The 21,095-nt window shown below is 36.1% G+C and overlaps 1 protein-coding gene across 3 annotated transcripts in view; it reads right to left on the bottom strand.

Annotated features, from left to right (window-relative positions):
• Positions 1-21,095, bottom strand: part of GRIK2 (glutamate ionotropic receptor kainate type subunit 2) — a 626,810-nt gene that overhangs the window by 157,284 nt on the left and 448,431 nt on the right. Inside the window, exon 11 of one of the 3 annotated variants that reach the window (XM_024739250.1) lies at positions 16,936-16,938. The exons of the other annotated variants lie outside the window; for them this stretch is intronic. Within the exon in view, the coding sequence (XP_024595018.1) occupies positions 16,936-16,938 (3 nt within the window). The remainder of the gene's footprint in view (positions 1-16,935; positions 16,939-21,095) is intronic. 3 annotated transcript variants of the gene reach the window in all.

Genomic DNA, 21,095 nt, shown 5'->3' with positions numbered 1-21,095 from the left:
CGCGGGCCTCTCACTGTTGTGGTCTCTCCCGTTGCAGAGCACAGGCTCCGGACGCACAGGCTCAGCGGCCATGGATCACGGGCCTAGCCACTCCGCGGCATGTGGGATCTTCCCGGGCCCGGGGCACGAACCCGTGTCCCCTGCATCGGCAGGCGGACTCTCAACCACTGCGCCACCAGGGAAGCCCCTTACCTTTAGCTTTTATTTTAAAAAATTTGACAGATAGTTCTACAAAATGTATTTCAGAAGGATAAAATTCATGTTCAATTGTGTTTTTTCAATATGAACTTTCATTTTTTGTTATTTTTATCTATTTCATTCCCTCTCTCACTCTCTCATATATCCTTACAGATTCCTTTCTAGTGGTTCTATTATTTCTTTCACTCTGTGACCCCTCTCTCATCTTCCAATCTATAGCAATGTTTCATAAGGGTGATTTGAGGTTCACATCCCCTGGTGATATTGGTGGTATTTTGTATCTAGTTCCAAAATAATTAGGTAACTTGACAGAGTTCTTAGTTATCTGACTGAATCTGTGCCTTTCTGTTTACCTAGGACCACAACTTTCAAATAAGCCAAAGCCTCAGGGCACCAGAATTTTCATGGTGCTTTCACAAGTAAGGAAGCCACACCCAAAGCTCTGGTTTCAAGTAGTAAGCCTGCCTTCAGACTTAAGATTTCACATAGAGCACTTTTAATCCACGGATAATTCTGACCAATAAGCCCTACTTATGGATCAGGGGCCCTGAGGCTGATAGCTTTAGTCGGGCTTACTCGGCTTATTTTGCATGGATTTTGGTTATGGAAATTAATGAAACAGGACTCTGTCAAAGTTTGATGTTTTTACATCAACGTGACAAGAAATAAAGCAACAGGATTTTTTTCCCCTAAGTCTATTATAATATGCACTCTTTCCAGCAGCGGTTCAAAGATGGTTCAAAGAGGTAAAGACAGCAAAGAGTAACCTAAGAGAGGCAACAGGAAAATGAGGGAAATTTTATGGAAACCAGTGGAAAAGAATGCTTCCGAGTAGTAAGTTGAGCAAATAGCTTCTTACAGATCAAATAAGATAAAGCCTGACAAATATCTACTGGATTTAGCAACTTGGAGACATTAATAAGAGTAATTTTTGATGACATGTTAGTTCAAAAACAATTATGGGTGAGATGTGAGATAGCTAGTGCAACCGATTAAAGAAGGAAATTTAAAGACGACAGGAAGTTCACCTCAGAGGGGAAACTGAAACATTGGGTGACAGCTGAAAGGGATTTTTTTAAAATGAGAAATGATGGTCTTTTAAAAATACAAATATAAATACATCAGAAGAGAAAGGCCTAGATGTCTAAAGCAGAGAAAGAAAGAAACATGGTGGGTCGAAAAATTTCTGGAGAGACAAGTTAGAATGGAAAAGATGAAAAGCACACCCTTAAGTAGGACCAATTATTCCATCAAACTTGAAGAGAAGAGGAGAGAACAGGTGCTAATGAAGCCATGATCGTAAATTTGATGCTGAGGGTTGAGGTAGGACATTCTTATCTCATGGTATCTATTTCTCTTAGAAGCAGGACACTAGGTTTTCTGCTGTAAGTTGGACAGGGACTGGTAGACTTGAGAAGTAGGAAGAAACTTTAAAAGCAGTGTTGCAGAATGTAAGAGAGTGTAGTGACTAGAAAGAGTTTGTAGCAGTTGTGACAGTGTTGACAGCTCATTTGAGATTACTATCAGTTTTATATGGTTGCATTTTTCACAATGGGTTGATTTTCTCCAGCTACGTTTATAGTTCTAAGTCAGTCACAGTGAAGAAGATAATGACATAAATACAGGGTCAAGTTTTGTTATGAAACGACGGAGGAAAAATAAATTTGGTACTAGAAGAGAACGTCTCTAACAATAAGCCACAGAAACTAAGCTGGATATGGAGAAATGTGAGGAGAGGACAGAATTAATATATGGAAAACAAACAGATGATTAATTAACTCATAGGTTTGAGAGGGTCAAAACCAAGTGTAGTGTGGTCGAATACATTTGTAAGTAAGAAGGAAAGGAGTTGAATTGCTGAGTTATTGATCTAAGAGTTAGTGTACTTTGTGTCACAATAATGATTATGATGCAATTATAGACATATGTAAGACTTATGTGGCTAAAAGCCTCCTGGGAATGAACAACTCAAGAAGCTTAGGGTCCATGGTGATGGATGGGTCTTTTGTAAGGACACTGAATTTATCTAGAATCATAAAATCAACCATCTTAAAGTGAAAGGCTATGATCCAGTTGTTGAAGTCAACAGTGGATGAGTAATTGTGATTAAGAAGTGAGTGAGCAAAAAAAAAAAAAATGAAGTGAGTGGAAGATAACTTAAAAAAGAGAAGGAATGGTATATCCAGAGACAGGTGCCTCAAAGAAGCATGGCTTTTCTGGAGCTTAGAGAATTCATGAACTGGGAACAGCAATGGGGAGCACAGTATTGGGGCTATTCAATTATATTTCAATTTGTCTTTTTCTGAGCATATAGTAGACTATACTCCTTTCCTCCCATGGAGCTGAACACAGCCATATGATTTACTTTGGTCAATGGAATATAAGCAGAAGCAGTGTGCTTTCATTTCTAAGAAGCTTTTAAGAGACAGTGTCCAATTCACCACATTCCCACTCTTTCCCTGATGTGAAGATCAGCTACACAGCAGTGGCTCCATCAGTTTGGGTTCTAGTGAGAAAACATGGAGCAGAGCCCTCAGCCGGCTTTTAATCTATATTCAGAGGGAGTGAGAAACGATTTCTGTAGGTATAAACTACAACCACGTTCGAGTTTAGCTTGTGCTGGTTAATCCAGTCAGTCTCTTGGATCTGACCCAGCCTCTCAAGATAAGTGGGCGAGACAGAGTAGCCGTCATTGACATGGCTACAGAGAGAGCAATTTCAGCAGCAGAGAGGCCAAACACGTTAGGAAATAATCAAGGAAGACAATGGAAATGAGGGAAGATTATTAATGATGGAGGGATAGCGATCCCTTATGGCTTGTAAGAAAGGGAAAAAGTGGTAACGTAGGTCAGAACAAAGTCAACATAGCCCAGCACGCTCTAGAAATAAAAATGCAGAAATAATCATAGACCAGATAGTCTTAGAATTTTTACAATGTCTGATAATAAACTTGTGAGGTACATTTTGTTTAAAGAATCTTTTCACGTTTAAAAAATACATTACTGGGCTTCCCTGGTGGCGCAGTGGTTGGGAGTCCGCCTGCCGGTGCAGGAGACGCGGGTTCCTAACCCGGTCCGGGAGGATCCCGCGTGCCGCGGAGCGGCTGGGCCCGTGAGCCATGGCCGCTGAGCCTGCGCGTCCGGAGCCTGTGCTCCGCAACGGGAGAGGCCACGGCAGTGAGAGGCCCACGTACCACAAAAAAAAAAAAAAAATTACTGAGGATACAAATTGCAGTTTTTCATGGCTTTCCACTAACTTCTGACACACACTGATTATTTTAGGATAGTGGGACCAGGTGTCAATCCTCTCTTCTTCCTTCTCTCTAGTCACATGTGTATTAGGCTAAGTAGGCAGAAACTTGACATTTGGATGGTCCTGTCCCCACATTCTAGAAGGGATGCAGACTTTTCCTTATTTGTTTACTCTATTGATAATTTCAATGGGAAATAGGGTGAATGGAAGAGGCAGAGAGATGCCTGAGTTTATGTTTTCATTCATTTCAGATAATTGCTATTATTTCTTCCAAAAAAAAAAAAAAAAAACTACAAATGACAGCTAACACTTATTGAAAGCTTATAATACACCTGGCATTATTCTAAGCACTTCATATGTTTCATGTCATTTAATCTTTAGCATAAAGTATATGCATTTGTCAGTACTCTTTTTTAGGTTAAAAAACAAAAAGTGAGGCTCAGGGACTTAGGCAAGTTGCCCCAAATCACCCTTCTGATAATGAATGGAGGGGGATTTGGAACTCTGGCTGACTGCAAAGTTATTCTACTGGTTATAATTTTAAAGTTTTTTTTAATACCAAAAATATATTTGATGGACTGATTATCTTTCAACATAGAATGAAAATGTATTAAGGAATAATGAATTGAAGAAGAGATTTCACTGAGGATAGCAAATGAAGCCATGATCAAATCTCCACTAAATTATCCAAGTTCATATTGATATTTAAACATGAGGAATTGTCCTTGACAACTCACTGAATCTAATTCATTCACACAATACCTATTTTTTACTCAGATATTTTTATTCCATTAAAACTGTTCTTAATATACACATACATACATGTATACTGCTTGTATACATTAATAGACATATATACCGTGTGCATATAAAAATATATATAAACATGCATGTGTATGTGGGTGTGTACTTGTAATATTACACCAATTACTTTAAAAAAATTGTGAAGCTCAAGTTTACTTGTCTTAAAAAACACTTAACAATACATCATGATTTATGTAGAGAAAATATGAGAACATATCAGAACACTAGTATTATTTGTATGCATATTACATATTGTTTTAATTAGAAAATTCAACCTTGCCTATTATGACAAACTATAACATAAATAATTTATGGAAAGAGATGCATGGGAATGAATCTATCTATATTAGTACATACACAAAAACAACATCATTTACTTCAGGTCTTAGAATGACCTAAAAATACTGGCTGGCAACAAGATTCATCATAATTCAAAAAATTCTTTACACCATGAAAGATTGATCTGAAAACAGAAGGACATTGGTTGTTTTGTTACTATGGCTATTCCTGGCAGTTGTCCAGGGATTACAACTGCACAACCTTACAAACAGCATAGAAATTGACTGTTTTAACAAAGGGTCTCAGCAGGATCATGAGTGGTGCACATTAATTCTCACTGTGCATTGATGAGCTCTCTTTGAACTTTGCCAAGGTTTAACCAATGGCAACAGACCTCTGGCACTGTCAGAAGATGTGGGCCTTGAACAGCACTTCAAGGAATGAAGTTTTTTTGTTTGTTTGTATTTGTTTTTGTAGGAAACCACATTTTAATCATTTTAGAAGAGTTATCAGTTCTCATTAGATCCGGAGTATTCAGGAAGCTTGTGAAATATCAGAAAGGAATTTTTGCCACAAACATCTTCTAAAGAAAAGGATCTAGTGTTGCTCTTAGATTAATCTTTAAGGTTATATATTTAAATCTGAAGGTAAGAAAAGACTCTGCAAACCTTTTAATGGTATGATGAGTAGAGAAAATGTATGGGTTGGATCATATGAAACTTGTGGTATTTCATTTTAAGCTATAAAAAAGACAATTTTATGTTTCAACCTAATATTACTATTTACATAATTAACTGATTTGTCTAAACATTTTTTTTTTAATTTTGACTTCTAAATACTGACTTCTGACTACAGTTTTATCTGTAATGTTGATCCCGAGGTGAGAGATCATTATACTCTATTTTAAAGCATTAATTCGCTTTTTTAAGCAAGGAAAATCAAACAAAATATTTATGTGTGTGTGTGCACACATGCATGTGCATATCCCTGCAATTGATTCATCATAATTGTTGACTGATGGATTTTGTTGACCAGTGTATAATATTTTAAGAGAAAGTGATTAGACATCGTTTATACAGATTTGTATACATTGCCTTCTTTTACGATCTTGACTGGTGTTTATACAAAAACAGATTGCCTGAACACATTTTTCTGATTCACAACCCTGATCACATTAGATCCTACAAGGCCCATTCACAATGCCACCTCCCCACAACACGATTCACATGCTTCCAATCTTATATATTCTCTCCTTGCTCTGGATTTACTCTCCATCCCTCATGTATATATTATGATACTTGATTCTTTAATCAATCTCTTATGATAATTACATATTCATATCTAGTTTCTGTACTGCATTACATATTCTAGAGGGAGGAGTCCGAGTCTAAGTCATCTCTGTGTCACTGACAGTGACTAGCACAGAGCAGTGAACAAAGCAGTCCTTCAATGAATAAATGAAATAAATGTACTGGCTTCTTGTTTAATATATTTATTCTCAGTGATATTAATCACATTGCTGTCTGTTTTATAATTCCCATGTTTTTGTTTAATAAATTAAATATTAAATTTTTAATTTTGATGTTCTCCCATTTGGGAATTGGGGTCAGGAAAATGCCATTTCCCAAGAACATGAAATCGACAATACCAAAATCCAATATACAATGGAAGGGACTAGGTATTTGTAGGAATGTCCCACCAGACATATGTCCAGAGGATTAAATGACTGGAAGAATACTTTTAATTCAGAACAACTAAAATGAAGAAAATATAAAGCCAAAGATTTTGAGCTGACATTTGCCCGGAGGACGTTAGGCAAATCCTCATAGGCTAGCGCTTAAGGTTTGATCAGTAAGAACTCAAAATCAGAGATAAGGCCTGAATCTCACGCAAAACGCAAAATGAAAGATCAGACTGGAGACTTTTGTATAAAACCAACATACTCTAGCACAATCATATTCGGTGGGTCAACTAGAATAAAGCTCATCCCACAGTTTAAGTTTTCTAAGGCCCTTGCGTTGTTTTGATATTGATAACTTGTTAAGTATGTTTGCTAAAATAGCCACTAAAATAGTAAATAAAAATAAAGCTTCTAAGTTTAAACTAATAGAGAAAAAAAGGAATGAGACCAAAGAAAATCCATTCAATCCAAAAGAAGTCAAGAAATAAGAAAAAGGGAACAAATTTAGATGATAAAAATGAAACTGTCTTAGAGATTATCACCTTCACTAATCTCTTAGCAATCTAATCAAGAAAAACAGTTGTTTCTTTAAGAAACAATAGCTCACTTAACTGTACTGTAACATCCTTGAGATAAAATGTTTGTGATAGTCCTCTTAGCAAAATGAGAGAAAAAATAGTAGATGTGGGTTTTTATCCCCAAGAATGCATGCTCTGGTTCTTAATGCCCTGTATGGGTACTTAGGAAGAAATATCGTCATAGTACAGGACAAGAGATCTGATTACCTAGGCTTTGTCCTTTGATTTCTAGGTTGGCTGGTTTCTAAACTGGTTTTTATTTGCACCTATGGAATAGGAATAAGAATACTAAAAAGCACTGATCCCTTTTACACTCCCATAAAAATGAATATTCTGGTTTCAAGATCAATTCTGTGTGTTTAGTTAGCTCAATAACTCCTGAATAACTGTGTAATAAGCATTAGGGACTTGCATAACTAAGGACCAGACCCAGAATGAAGAGATCTCCACTATGGAATCACTGGTTTATATGGGTAGCTCTGCTGAGCAGTCTTGCCAGTTTTAAACATGTTTAACTTAATCTTATCCTCAGTTCATGATGTACAGCTCAGAATTCAGCTTGAGATAAAATGTTTGTGATAGTCTTCTTAGCAAAATGAGAGAAAAAATAGTAGATGTGGGTTTTTATCCCCAAGAATGCATGCTCTGGTTCTTAATGCCCTGTATGGGTACTTAGGAAGAAATATCGTCGTAGTACAGGACAAGAGATCTGATTATCTTTAAAAATACTGCTTTTCAAATTATTTAAATGCTGGTTGAAAATCGACATAAAATTTACCTAGTCTGTGTAATGGTTTATGTAGGAAAGCAGGTAAAATGTATGTCAGGAAGTTTGGAATAAATAAAAGATAACAGGAAATAAGCTGAAGAAGATAAGTTGAGATAGAATGTGAGGTAAGTACGTTTGGAGTGGATGGGAAACGGGGACTGGGTTAATCAATCAGTACCCATTTGAACCTATGAAAAAGATAAGAGTCAAAATGTATGGTTACTGAGCAAATGTTTGCAGCATTTCAAGCACAAACCATAGAGAAAAAATTGGTAGCCATGAATTTCATATTCCTGGGTGATTGCAATGTAAAGTATAATATTATCATGAAAGCATTGACAGATATAAAGTTTTCAACTGGAGTTTGTATTATGTTCACTGAACTACAGTTTCAAAGAGTGAAATATATGTAACGCATTCTAGAAATGTTTCCATCCATAAAGACGATACTATATTATTTAAAAGATAAACTCTCAGATGACCAGTATGACTTGTTTTCCTAACAAGCTGATGCTAAAATCGTTATTTTTATATTGATGTCCCTTTGTTTACAATGCACACAATATTTCTATTCTGCTCCTTCCCTGAGGACAAGCTATCTTTTGATAGTGTCTTAGCTAATCAGGTTTTGAGAGGCCCACGTACCACCAACTGTGACAATTATACAAATACAACTGTGACAATTTTCACCTTTTGTGTACCTATTATTTTTTGGGGGGGTGTAAGTACAGCTACCTACTCTAAGTGTCTTATCCTAAGTGTTTTCCCTAACTCATGCCCTCCTATTATTACATCATGTATTATCTGATATATCTGCCAATATTTGTTTGAGAAACATTTGAAGATGACTTTCCTAAGTGCCTACATTTGGGATATTATTTCAGAATGCCTTTACCTATTCTTCTGTAGCTATGACTAATTTCTCCATTTTAAAATTCTAACTTCTCTTAAGTTCAACAATCTTACCCAAATTTATTTTTTTCAGAAGGAATCTGTGATGATAGCACAGCTATGGCTTGGAGTAGAGTCACAGGTGTAGGTGAAGTTTACTGTACTCCCTCCTGTAGTGTGTAGAGGGGTAGAGGTGAGGTGGACAACTATTACCCATTCGTTTATTCTACAGATATTTATTAACCATCTCCACCCTGTGTGAGGTCCTGCGGTGACTGTTATGGAAGGTACCAAGATGAACGTGAAATGATTCCTGCTTCAGTGAAGGCACTGACACCTACAGGGAGGAGAAAAAGCATGGAAGTCGACCGCCAGAGTGTGACGGTTGGTGAAATTCATTTGAGACGTACTCCTATTTGTAAGTAGCTTTGTAAACGGCATTGGCCAAACTGACAGCGATGGAAAATAGGGTGGATTTATTTAACAAACACTCATCAAGAATCTATTGTGTATTAGGCACTGTGCTAAGTCCTAGAGATATAGTTTCTCCCAGAGCTTATATTGTAAACTGAGAGAGAAGCCTGAAGATGTATCTATTGAAAAACAAAGTGACATCAGAGAGAATATTTGGAATCTAAATGTTGCTAAAACATTAATCTAAGGTGAAAGAAAAGAGCATCATAAGGTATCAAAGTTAATTATTTCCAAAGAGAAGAAAATACAAAGACATAAAATATAGTTTTATATTGTCGAATACTAAACTAAATATTGTCACATAAACAAGTAAATATATTTGTACTTGAATATATCCCGTAGACAGTATCTCTGATCTTCCAATAATCCAAGTTGGATAATGTTTTAAAAAATTTGATCAGAAATATCATCATAATTAAATCTGTGAGAAATAAATTTTTCCCTTCAGGGGCTTTATCTTTAGCAAACTTAATGTCCTCGAGGAACCAGAAAACCTTAAATGTAATTAGAAGCGACTAGGAAATTCTATGGGTGCAGACACATGATTTTAGCATAAAACAGCATTGGTTACGGTTAATGTAATTCCATGCTAACAAATAAATTCATTCTCAATAGATTGGTCTTAATTAAGAAAAATAAACCTATCAGACAAAGAGATACCGAAATCTTCTTTCCTTTTGTTAATCCTGTCTTCAAAAATTTTCTGAATCAGATCAGAGTTTATCTTAAATTCAATTGTTTCTCAATACATTTAAATGAACCTGACCAAGTTGTAGTTCACTATTTTAGTCATGTGTGATGTTATATAAAATAATATCCTTCAGGTAGAACTACCCGCTAAAATTAATTTAACTGCAGCATTAAATATAGTGTATTGGAAAAAGCATCTGTCATTTTCTTACAATTTAAGCTTAAAGACTTGCTTGATCCTTTTCCTCCCAGACAGGATTAGATATATATCCCTCAGTTTTCCCAAAATATCTTGGGAATATCTCTATTATTGCATTACCTGAAGTATATAAAAATTATTTATGTGCCTATCTCACCTAGGATTCATATTTATCTATATATCTTTAGTGGTTAAAATTATGACAGAAAGATGCTGAGTTACTAGTATTGACTTATACATGCATTTAGGGATAGCATGAAGAATATCATTTTTTGGCAATTATATTATTTCCATTATTCAAATTTACTTTGAAAAGCAATTCCACATAACTCATGAGAAAGGAAAATCCAGGCACAGTTAACAAAGAAATGATATTTATTCTATTAAGAAAATTCATGCTATGATTGTACTTTTGAATTTTTTTAGCTTTTGTTTAGGACTTTGTTTTGTTACTGTTTAGATTTGTTTTATGTTCTAAAGAAAATGTCACCTTAAAAAAAGCCACATTTATTTAAAATAGAGAACCAACAAGGACCTACTATATAGCACAGGGAACTCTGCTCAATACTCTATAATAACCTAAATGGGAAAAGAATTTGAAAAAGAATAGATACATGTATACTTATAACTGAATCACTTTGCTGTACACCTGAAACTAACAAAACATTGTTAATCAACTATACTCCAATATAAAATAAATTTTTTTTAAAAGCCACATTTGTTTATATCTGATTTCAGTTACATTTATTCTGCTTTTCTGATAACGGTAGATGCGAATCAGTGTTTATTATTAAGTAATGCCATATACCACAGATAAACAGATTTTATTAAGTAATGCCATATACCACAGATAAACAGATTTTCCAGCCCCCTGCTTTAACAGTGTCACTGTAAATTCACTCTCTGACTCAAATACAAACTTCTTATTATTGAACTCAAATAAATCTAGATTTTTGATCTGCTCCTGTGGGCAATTTTCTCCCAGAATACCCTTGCCCTTAATTTATTTTTCTACTTTCATCTTTATATAGTACTTTATTTGCTTGAGTCATCATCAAATTCTCAACTTCAAGCCTTCTCCATTCTAATCTGTTTCCCTCTGTTCATTTAAGAAGCTTTTTAAAAGCTTTCTTTTTTTACGAAGCCTTTCCTGACTATGTCAAAGAAAAGTTTCAGTGTCCTGCAGTGTGAGACTGATTAGTTGTATATTGTTTTGTCAGAGGCAAAATTACGTATAGGATGTATAGGAGTGTTAGGAGTTTCTATACATCTATAGGAGTCTCTATAATCCCAATTTAGCATTTTACTTCCTCTTAAGCTTCAAATTATGTCTTGTGCTATTTTTTCTGACAGTATTTATGTCCAAAGCATTTACTTTACCAATATTTTAAGTATTTTAAGTTCAAGAATCATGTTTGAAGAACTCAGTAGTATCCATGGAGGATATTTATTCAATAATTTATTATATAATTACAAAATAAAATAATCCTTAATGACGGTTTTTGCTATAATATTACAACTAAATAGCATACCAAGAGATCATTATTAGGGAAATAATTTATTTTAAAAATCTTGATAATACATCAAAATTTCAAAATTTTTTTAAAAAATTATGTTTAAAAAACACTTAAATATTTCTAAATATGACGTCAATGTTACTGTGAAAGTACATAGAAAAAATCAAATAAAACCATTATATTTAAAAGGTATTGTTAATGCTGTAGTTAACAGTGAGTGTCTCTCCCAGAAGAGACATTCAACAAGCAGTTGCTAAGTACCAACTATAGGATAATTTCTAGTGAATCATAATCTATTACACAGTATAAATCAGAATTATACTGGTCTTTGGTCTCCTGCTTCTGGAGTAACTTTCTCAATAGTTTTATCTCTGAACTATTTGACAGTACATTTCCACTTTCAACAACTTGCTGTTTAAATCATTGAGAAAAAAATTTCAATTATAGAGAACTACATTAGCCCTTTTTAACGCGTCATGTGCTCTTCCTAATACATAGCTCTAAGGTCTAAGTTAACAGTCACAAGATTTCTCACTGAAAGTAAAAATCAGTTGCTTTCTAAGTTGCTTTTTTGTCAGAGGAAAGAAAATTATTAACAAATATGTCTGGCCTGGACTATTTGGTTGTCTATCTTCATGCTGAGAGTGGAAGGAATTCGGACTTTTACTTAAGTTGAAGTCCAACCTGTGTGGACTTAATGAACAAACTGCATGTGGTGAAAGAATTAAATTTGAAAAACAAAAACGTTAAGACTCTTAAATAATAGAATATCTTAACGAGTTCCAGTTAAGGAAGAATTTCCCCAACAAAGAAGTGAAAACATCACAACTATGAAGAAAAAAATAAGTAAATTAACAAACTCAAATTTTAAAACTTCATACCAAAACTCACACAAACACAGACATGTGCATATACACATGCTTTAAACAAATTAAATGACACGATCCTAACCAGGAAAAATATTTGCATTATTAGTATTCAGAAAATATAACAAATTACTATGTATCAATAAGGAAAGGCAAAGGAAGTAAACAGGATTTTCAGGAAAGAGAAACTAAAAAGTTAATAAATATGGAGAGAGTGGGAAGAGGCTAGTAATCAGGGAATATAAATTAAAGCAATGGGATTCCATGTGTCTTTAAACTGACCAAATTCAAATAGTGAGAATCTCATGTTAGCGATTTTGCAGAGAAGCAGAACTCTTACAAACTACTGGCAAAAATGTAAATTGGTAAAGCAATTTGTAGAACAATATTTTCAATATCTAATGAAACTGAAAATATCTGTAAACTCTGACTAGCAATTCCTTTCCCAGTACATCTCTTAGAGAACCTCTTGACACAGGTGCTCCAGGAGACAAGACAACAAGACAAGACGTGGCTCTTTCTGACAGCATTTGTTTTCATAGCATAACACTGGAAATAATTTGAATCTCAGTAGAGACTGGTCAAATAAAAATACTACCAAATACTTTAAGAAATTTATACAAAATGGACCAGGAGAACATCAAACTTAAGAATGGTTACATGTGGGGAGGGATGAGGTAAATGTAATTTTACCTTTTACAATTGATTTGGAAATTACTAAATTGAGAAATTTTACGGTGAGTAAGGGACTTCAACATTATCTGTAATGTTTTATAACTTTCGTATTAAAAGAGAGAAACTTGAAGCAAAGTTAACAAACATGTTTACAGTTGCCACTTCTCGGTCATAGGAAATTATAAATAAATTTGTACTTCTATGTTTTAGTGATTTTTCCCAAAATTAAAAAAAAATAGTGATAATAATATTAACCCTATTCAATTTTTTTAACTGAAATACTAGAATGCTTCCACTAGAATGCAGAGTTGAGACAACATGATATCAAAATTCAGAGCTACAGCACAAGTCAATTCCTATTTAGTTAGAAACTGTTTTTTGATTTAGCCTTTTCATTTTTGTGATAATACCTGGAGACTGTTTCTTGAAAAACAAATGTTTGATTTCCTCCCTAGTATGTAATAAAAGACCAATTAGAAGGCAAGGCAAAGTAAGTGAGGTCCTCCAAGGCTTATTCATGAATCACAAAAGGCTTGATAATGTTAAACACTGATTGCATTGCTGAGGCAGCCTGCTGGGAAGCATTCAGGCAGCTGGAAAACCATAGCATCACTGGTCTTCTTAAAAATTATGTAAAATAAGGGGGAATTAGGTCCTAACAGACTTCCCACTTTGCCATAGTTGTTTTATAAACTAAAACAGAAATTTTCTCATTCTTTTTTTAATCTGTCAAATGATCAAGTTTTTGTTTGTTTGCTTTTAAAATTTCAACAGCACTTGAAGTTATAAAAAAGAGCTTCATTAAAAAGAAAAAAAAAAGCTTTTATTGACCAATCTACTCTCTTACCAACCACAAACGGTTAATGATATTAAAAGAGAAGTCTTTCTAAGCCCAAAGAAGTTGTAAAGTTCTTTGGCATCTCTTAAAGAGCTAAGTAACAACAAACAAACACTTCTCATAGTCTGATCTAAACAATTCTAATGATGTAAAAAGACTGAGAATATGGCTTTAAAAATCTCTTGTTTTTTAGTGGTAATGATAAAAAAAATGCCCTCTGATAATACCATGGCATACATATTGTCAATTACCTGTTTTAAATACAATCATGGTTTAACCATAATCAAATTAACTCCTGGTGTTTAATAGCCAAGATAAAGCAACATGAAAGAAAACATTTGGTATCCCTTTGGATATAATAACAGTAATAATAATATTTCCTATTTGACAGGTAAAACACCTGTATAATACATTCATGTCCTCAGAGTCAGCTTCTCAAATATGATTCGAAGACTCATTAAACATTCCAGTCATAGAACTGAACTCAATTCCTATAGTTGCATACCAGATTAATTAGCAGTTTTTGACTAGAAGTTAGGTTACTTCTTTGTTTTAAAGTCTGTAACTGTGTACATGAAGAGTATACATCTGTGCCAGGAGCTTTCACACAGCAAGGCATGAGACCTACAGTGGGTTCAGCACCACTGTCCGACGACATTTAATTTGTTCTTTCTCTCTGTTGTCATCCTTCTCCCCTTCCCTGTGTTGCCCCCATCCATCCCCCATCTCTGCTGTGCCACTGATGTATCTGAATAAGTTAAAAATGGCTATGCTGCTCCACTCTCAGATATTAACATTCAATCCACACCATCATTCTATGAGTGAGTATCATTATTACCCCGGTACATGTGATAAAACTGACCTTAAAACAGAGTAAGTAGCTTTCCCAAGGCTACACAGCATAGGTAGATAGACAGAATGCACCCAAATTCCCAAATTTGCAGTTAAGAAGTAACTGTAGATCTGAGGAGTATGAGTACACAGTATTCCCTCACAGATTTTATCAGCATTAGGACACTAGATCAGAGAAGCCCCCTGCAGATCACCGGCTTAAAGGCGTTGGGAAATTTGCCTCCAGCTGGGGCTCATTCTGTGCGAAAGATGAAAGGACAAAGGATTTCAAGTAGCAAGGAGTGTCTGTGATCAATCACCAGAAGTAGGAGTTCTACAGGTGTTTATATAAGTGGGCTCTTTAGAAGTGTGAAATGATCAGGAAAAGCCTAGGTAAGCAGAGTCCCAACATGGAATCCTTGAGGTGTTCTTAAAAACAGGTGACAAGGTGAAAGAGCTTAAGGACTGCATGAGCCACTAGGTGTCAGGGGACAGTGAGAAATAAATGAAAGGTCAATGTGCGTACTTGAAAGTTTATAGTACAATCTATTGGCATCTCTGCAATACTTTGAGTGGGACAGCTTTGAGAAGTCACTAGTTATCAAAGAACATGACTATAATGTGTAGGTGGATTCCTAAAGAAGAGGCAGGAGGTACATAATAAATACATAATGATGTGGCAAGTGTCTGAACTAGGTTGGTGGGTGTAAAACTGGAAGGTAGGGACAGATCTGAGGTCTATTTTTAGCCTGCACAAAAAGAGACTTGACATCCTGCTTTATTAATTTATGTATGGATGTTTACAAGCATAAATCTTCCTGGTTTTCCACTGCCAAGGCAAACATCACCAAAGGCTGGAAAGTAATGCAACAGCCCTTGTCTCCTTCAAGGAGTCCCATAATAATATGTGCTGCTAGCTTATTGCAGCTTAGGTGTTTCCCCTCATGCTTATGAATGACTCTAGTTGGATTTATGAACAACAAAAAACAGTTGTCTCATGAGCCCACAAATGAGTTATTAGCCATAAGGAATACATAGCCCAAAGCTACAAGTAAATGTATGTCCAACTTAATACAATGGTTGCATTAGCAAGTTTCTGTGTACTCATCACTTCTATGTCAGGTTTAATAGCTAAGCTTGCTTTTAAGAGTGAAAGACTCGATCAAATATTTCATAAAATATTATACAAAAAGTTACGATGCTTTTAATTTTCTGAGGAAAATATGTCACTCCTTATTTCTTTCCTTGGAGCATGAATAGACACTTTCATTGAGGCCCCTGGAAGACAACATAAGAAAAGCATTTGGAAAATATGTCACATATTCTCTAAGGAGCAAGATGCTTGAGTTTCACATTTGTTGTGGCACACTGTGGACCATTTGTGTCATTCTTTCAATAAATATTCTTGAATGCTGAACACTTTCTGCAATCCTGTTATTTGTGTCTCCTAGTTATTTTCAGTATATTTGAAGCAAATGAACGCTCCCATGTATATACCTTAATACAGAAGACTGTGGATGCAGTGAACTGATACAGTAAAATAGTGTCCTGATAAAGATTTTAATCAGTTTGATGGCTCACAAAAATTTTTTGTTACAGGGCGAGAGAGAGGCATGGACATATACACACTAACAAACATAAGGTAGATAGCTAGTGGGAAGCAGCCGCATGGCACAGGGATATCGGCTCGGGTGCTATGTCACCGCCTGGAGGGGTGGAATAGGGAGGGTGGAAGGGAGGGAGACGCAAGAGGGAAGAGATATGGGAACATATGTATATGTATAACTGATTCACTTCGTTATAAAGCAGAAACTAACACACCATTGTAAAGCAATTATACTCCAATAAAGATGTAAAAAAAAACACAAAAAACTTAACACTGATTTTACTATAATTCAATATAAAATTAATATCAATAGCAACTATAATCCCTACACCTTTATCATTGTAATACTGTCTAAATATACTTTTTAGTCTTCAACAAGAATACTCATAAACACTATAGTAGAAATATAGGATAAGTAAGAAGACAAAAACTTTGAACTTATTAGTTCAAACTTATTATGTCTCCATTTGTTGATTATCTATTGTCAGACACCGCATTAGGAAACATATGTGTGTATATATATATATAATTCCTAATTATTAATATGACATTATTTTATTTTTGAGAAAACTAAGGCTTAAAGAGTTTAAAGCAATGTGCCCAAGGCATAAAGCTACATAGTAAAAGAATTAAGACTTGAACCCACAACTGTCTCACCAAGTACTTACTAGTACACGTTATGCAGCCCTGTTGTGGAAATGATGGGGGAGGAAGGTGTTTTTAAGGGAAAGGCTTGTCATTTTCCAAGGACTAACAATGCCTCAGGGAGCCACTTTCTCCTAATAACTTTCTGAGGTGCTATCTTCATATCGTACCACCAGTAACTGTCCCTGGTTAGATTAAAATGAATTTGAGAGATCTTCTTGAGGGTCCTCTCAAGAAGGAAGGAGAGAGAAGAAGGTGGTAAAAAACAGTTATTACTAAAATAATTAGACTTGCAACTGTAAGGACAAATACAGATTAAACAAGAGACTCAATTCCCTCTATTGAAAATAATCAGAGACCCCTCCCCTTTTCTTAGAACATTTACTTAAGAAAACTTATAATTTTAAGTCCTTTCTCTCTCTCTCTCTTTTTGAAATGTATATAAATCTTTAAAAGTTAGTTAAGCCTCTTGCCAGGTTTCCCACCAGAGGATGCCTTTCTCAAGGACCTGGGAAGTATGTCTTTGAAAAGGAATCACCAAGGAAGAGTGCACCCTAACTCCAAATTTCTGTGGGAGGGTAGGAGCTAGCTCTGGTGGGCAAGCGCCTAAAGTCTACCTGCTGTCATAAAGATATGAGAAGCTTATTTTTCTACTGTATAAAGCCAATTATCTAACACAGATGGTCACCTCAATTACCAAATAATTTTTTTTTTTTAATTATTTATTTATTTATTTTGGGCTGCGTTGGGTCTTCGTTGCTGCGCACGGGCTTTCTCTAGTTGCGGCGAGCCGGGGCTACTCTTCCTTGCGGTGCGCACAGGCTTCTCACTGTGGTGACTTCTCTTGTTGCAGAGCACGGGCTCAAGAGCACAGGCTCAATAGCTGTGGCTCGTGGGCTCTAGAGCGGGGGCTCGGTAGTTGTGGCGCGCGGTTTTAGTTGCTCCGCGGCATGTGGGATCTTCCCGGACCAGGGCTCGAACCCATGTCCCCTGCATTGGCAGGCGGACTCTTAACCACTGTGCCACCAGGGAAGTCCCCCAAATAAATTTAATATGAACTACGTGTGATAAATAGTACTTTCAAGATTTCTTGACGACTAATTATTGCTTATCTTGAGAACACGTAGGTAACGTGTTGTGTCTGCTTGGCTACATAAAAGGGTGATACTTCTGTCTTTGCAATCTCTTAGCAAGTTGCCTATAGTGTACATCACATTCTAGTGTAACGCTGATTCAATAATAAAATTTTCTTTTTCTTCTAGCTTTGTGGAGAAGTTTTCTGGATTGGACGAAGATCTTATTTTTAATTATATTTCCCCATCACAACACCTGAATAAATTCAGCCTCTTGATGGTTATTCCCCTTCTACTTAACCAAGTAAAACCTAGAACATCTAGAAAATGCATTGGCATATAGCTGGTTTAAAATAAATATTGCTTGCCTCTGCCCCCAAGTTCACATAAAATTATAAGTACCATAATTCAGATGTGGCCGATTCTGTCCCACAGTTCCAGATGTCGACATATGATCCAAGTATGGCCATTCCAATAACCACCTCCTCTACCCCAGCCTTATGGATTAGTTCCCAGATTGGCACATGGTCCAAAGCTGGCCCAGTGAACACTCCTCCCACCTCCCCCCAACACCCTGCAATAGATTTTGCTGACACTTTGGCAAAAGGAGACCACTATCTCTTTCAGAAGGAGGACTCTAAGAAACAGATAAACCCAGATTAGAGTTTCTCAACTTCAACACTATTGATATTTGAGGCAAGTAATTTTTTGTTGTGAGGGGCTATCTTGTGCATTATTTAGAGACTAGCATCTCTAGCCTCTACCCCTTGATGGCAGTAGCAACATCTCTCCCACCTCCTTAAGTTGTGACAATAAAAATGTCTCCCAACATTGCCAAATGCCTCCTGGAGAAAAAATTGCCCCTAGTTGAAAGCCGCTGGCCTAGTGCCAACTTGAGCCTCCTTTGTCACCATGTGGAAAGAAAGTGTTTAAGAATAAAATCTATAAAGAGAGCAAAGCCAAGAGATAACAAGGCAGTGAAAGAGAGGCCAATGCATACAATGGCCTACTTTAAGACCCTGGATCCAATGTACTTGAAGTGAAAATCACTGTTGGATGTTTTTTGTAATGTGGGGCTTCTAAAAAAATATGTTTGTGTAAGCTATATTTAGCCGTGTTTCTTACACGTGCAACTGAAATAGCCTTGCTTGATATTATAACTATTATACTACTTAGATGCAAGTAAATAGAGTAGATATTAAGCTGGTAATTAAAATAAAGTGTGATGGTGTTATGTAATAAGAACGATGTGGAAACTCATAGCAGGTGGGCTTCCTGTGGTGGGAAGGGGAAGCCTCACTGGGGAAGTGTTTTTGAAACTAAGCAAAAGCAATTTAGACGAGGTGAGCTGGACTGGGGTTTAGAGTGCTGGGGACAGAAAACTAGACGGGAGGCAAAGGAGAACAAGACTGAGTAAAGCCTACCTGGATGTGGCTGGAGAGAGCAGGATAAGCGAAAATATAAAAAGCTTCACCAGTCAGGGTCTCAACAGAAAACAGGTGCACACTCAAAGGAAGATACCTGAGCAGGGTTTACTCACAAAAGGACTTATGATTCTCAAACTTCAGGTTTCACTGCAGAGTTTCAGACCTGGTAGGTCTAGAGTAGGACCTGAAAATTTGCATTTCTAACAAGTTTGAAAGTGATACTGATGCTGCAGGTCTATGGAATATACTTTGAGAACCATTGGTGAATGGAAATTTTAAGGGATGGTGCAGGAATCCAAGGCTATTAGCAGCTAAGCATTAACCACCCCTAAGATCAGAATTAAACAAAGCTATGTAGGGTGTAAACTGGAACTGAGAGCAGGAGAGACATTTGTGTAGAGCAGGCACTATTATGAGAAACTGTGACATTCAGTGAGGGGGCACAAGCCAGCTCAAGACGAAATCTCAGGGAATGAGGAGGAAAATAAATATTCTAACCTTACTCTCCTCTCTCCCTTGGAACACTGACTGGGAAGCCCTGTTGCTTTACTCTATGTAAGGGAACCTCCCAACAGAGAAAGCAGGGTGGAGAAGGTCTGAGAGTCTATTTGAAGGGTCAGAAAGATCCATAGGAGAGAAACAATAACCAAATGTAGAAGGGCTTGTAAATATATTATACAGTTGGTCCTATATCCTTAGGACAATGAAAACTATTGAAAGACGTTATGCAAAAGAGGGGCATGATCAGATTTCTCTTCCTGAAACAGGACTTTAGTTGAATGATATAGTTAGATAACAGATTAAAAGGGGAAGATTCTTATATTGGGAACTTAATCCATGTGACTGTGGAGATGGAGAGAAATGTAAAGCTTTCAGAATTATTTAAGAAGATCACATCTTGGGTCACAAATCAAGCCTCAGTAAATTTAAGAAAACTGAAATCATATCAAGCATCTTTTCTGACCACAATGCTATGAGATTAGAAATGAATTACAGGGGAAAAAATGTAAAAAACACAAACACATGGAGGCTAAACACTACCTTACTAAATAACCAAGAGATCACTGAAGAAATCAAAGAGGAAATCAAAAAATACCTAGAGACAAATGACAATGAAAACACCACGATCCAAAACCTATGGGATACAGCAAAACCAGTACTAAGAGGAAAGTTTATAGCTATACAAGCCTACCTCAACAAGCAAGAAAAATCTCAAATAAACAATCTAACCTTACACCTAAAAGAACTAGACAAAGAAGAACAAACAAAACCCAAAGTTAGCAGAAGGAAAGAAATCATAAAGATCAGAGCAGAAATAAATGAAATAGAAACAAAGAAATAAAGAAATAGAAACAAAGAAAACAATAGCAAAGATCAATAAAACTAAAAGCTGGTTCTTTGAGAAGATAAACAAAATTGATAAACCATTGGCCAGACTCATCAAGAAAAAGAGGGAGAGGACTCAAATCAGTAAAATTAGAAATGAAAAAGGAGAAGTTATAACAGACAGCACAGAAATACAAAGTATCCTAAGAGACTACCACAAGCAACTCTATGCCAATAAAACGGACAACCTGGAAGAAATGCACAAATTCTTAGAAAGGTATAACTTTCCAAGACTGAACCAGGAAGATATAGAAAATATGAACAGACCAATCACAAGTAATGAAATTGAAACTGTGATTAAAAATCTTCCCTGGTGGCACAGTGGTTGAGAGTCTGCCTGCTGATGCAGGGGACACGGGTTGGTGCCCCGGTCCGGGAAGATCCCACATGCTGCTGAGCGGCTGGGCCCGTGAGCC

Source organism: Neophocaena asiaeorientalis, unplaced genomic scaffold (assembly GCF_003031525.2).
Source record: "Neophocaena asiaeorientalis asiaeorientalis breed wild unplaced genomic scaffold, Neophocaena_asiaeorientalis_V1.1 scaffold451, whole genome shotgun sequence".
NCBI lineage: Eukaryota > Metazoa > Chordata > Mammalia > Artiodactyla > Phocoenidae > Neophocaena > Neophocaena asiaeorientalis.
This window is presented reverse-complemented; position numbering and strand designations above follow the sequence as displayed.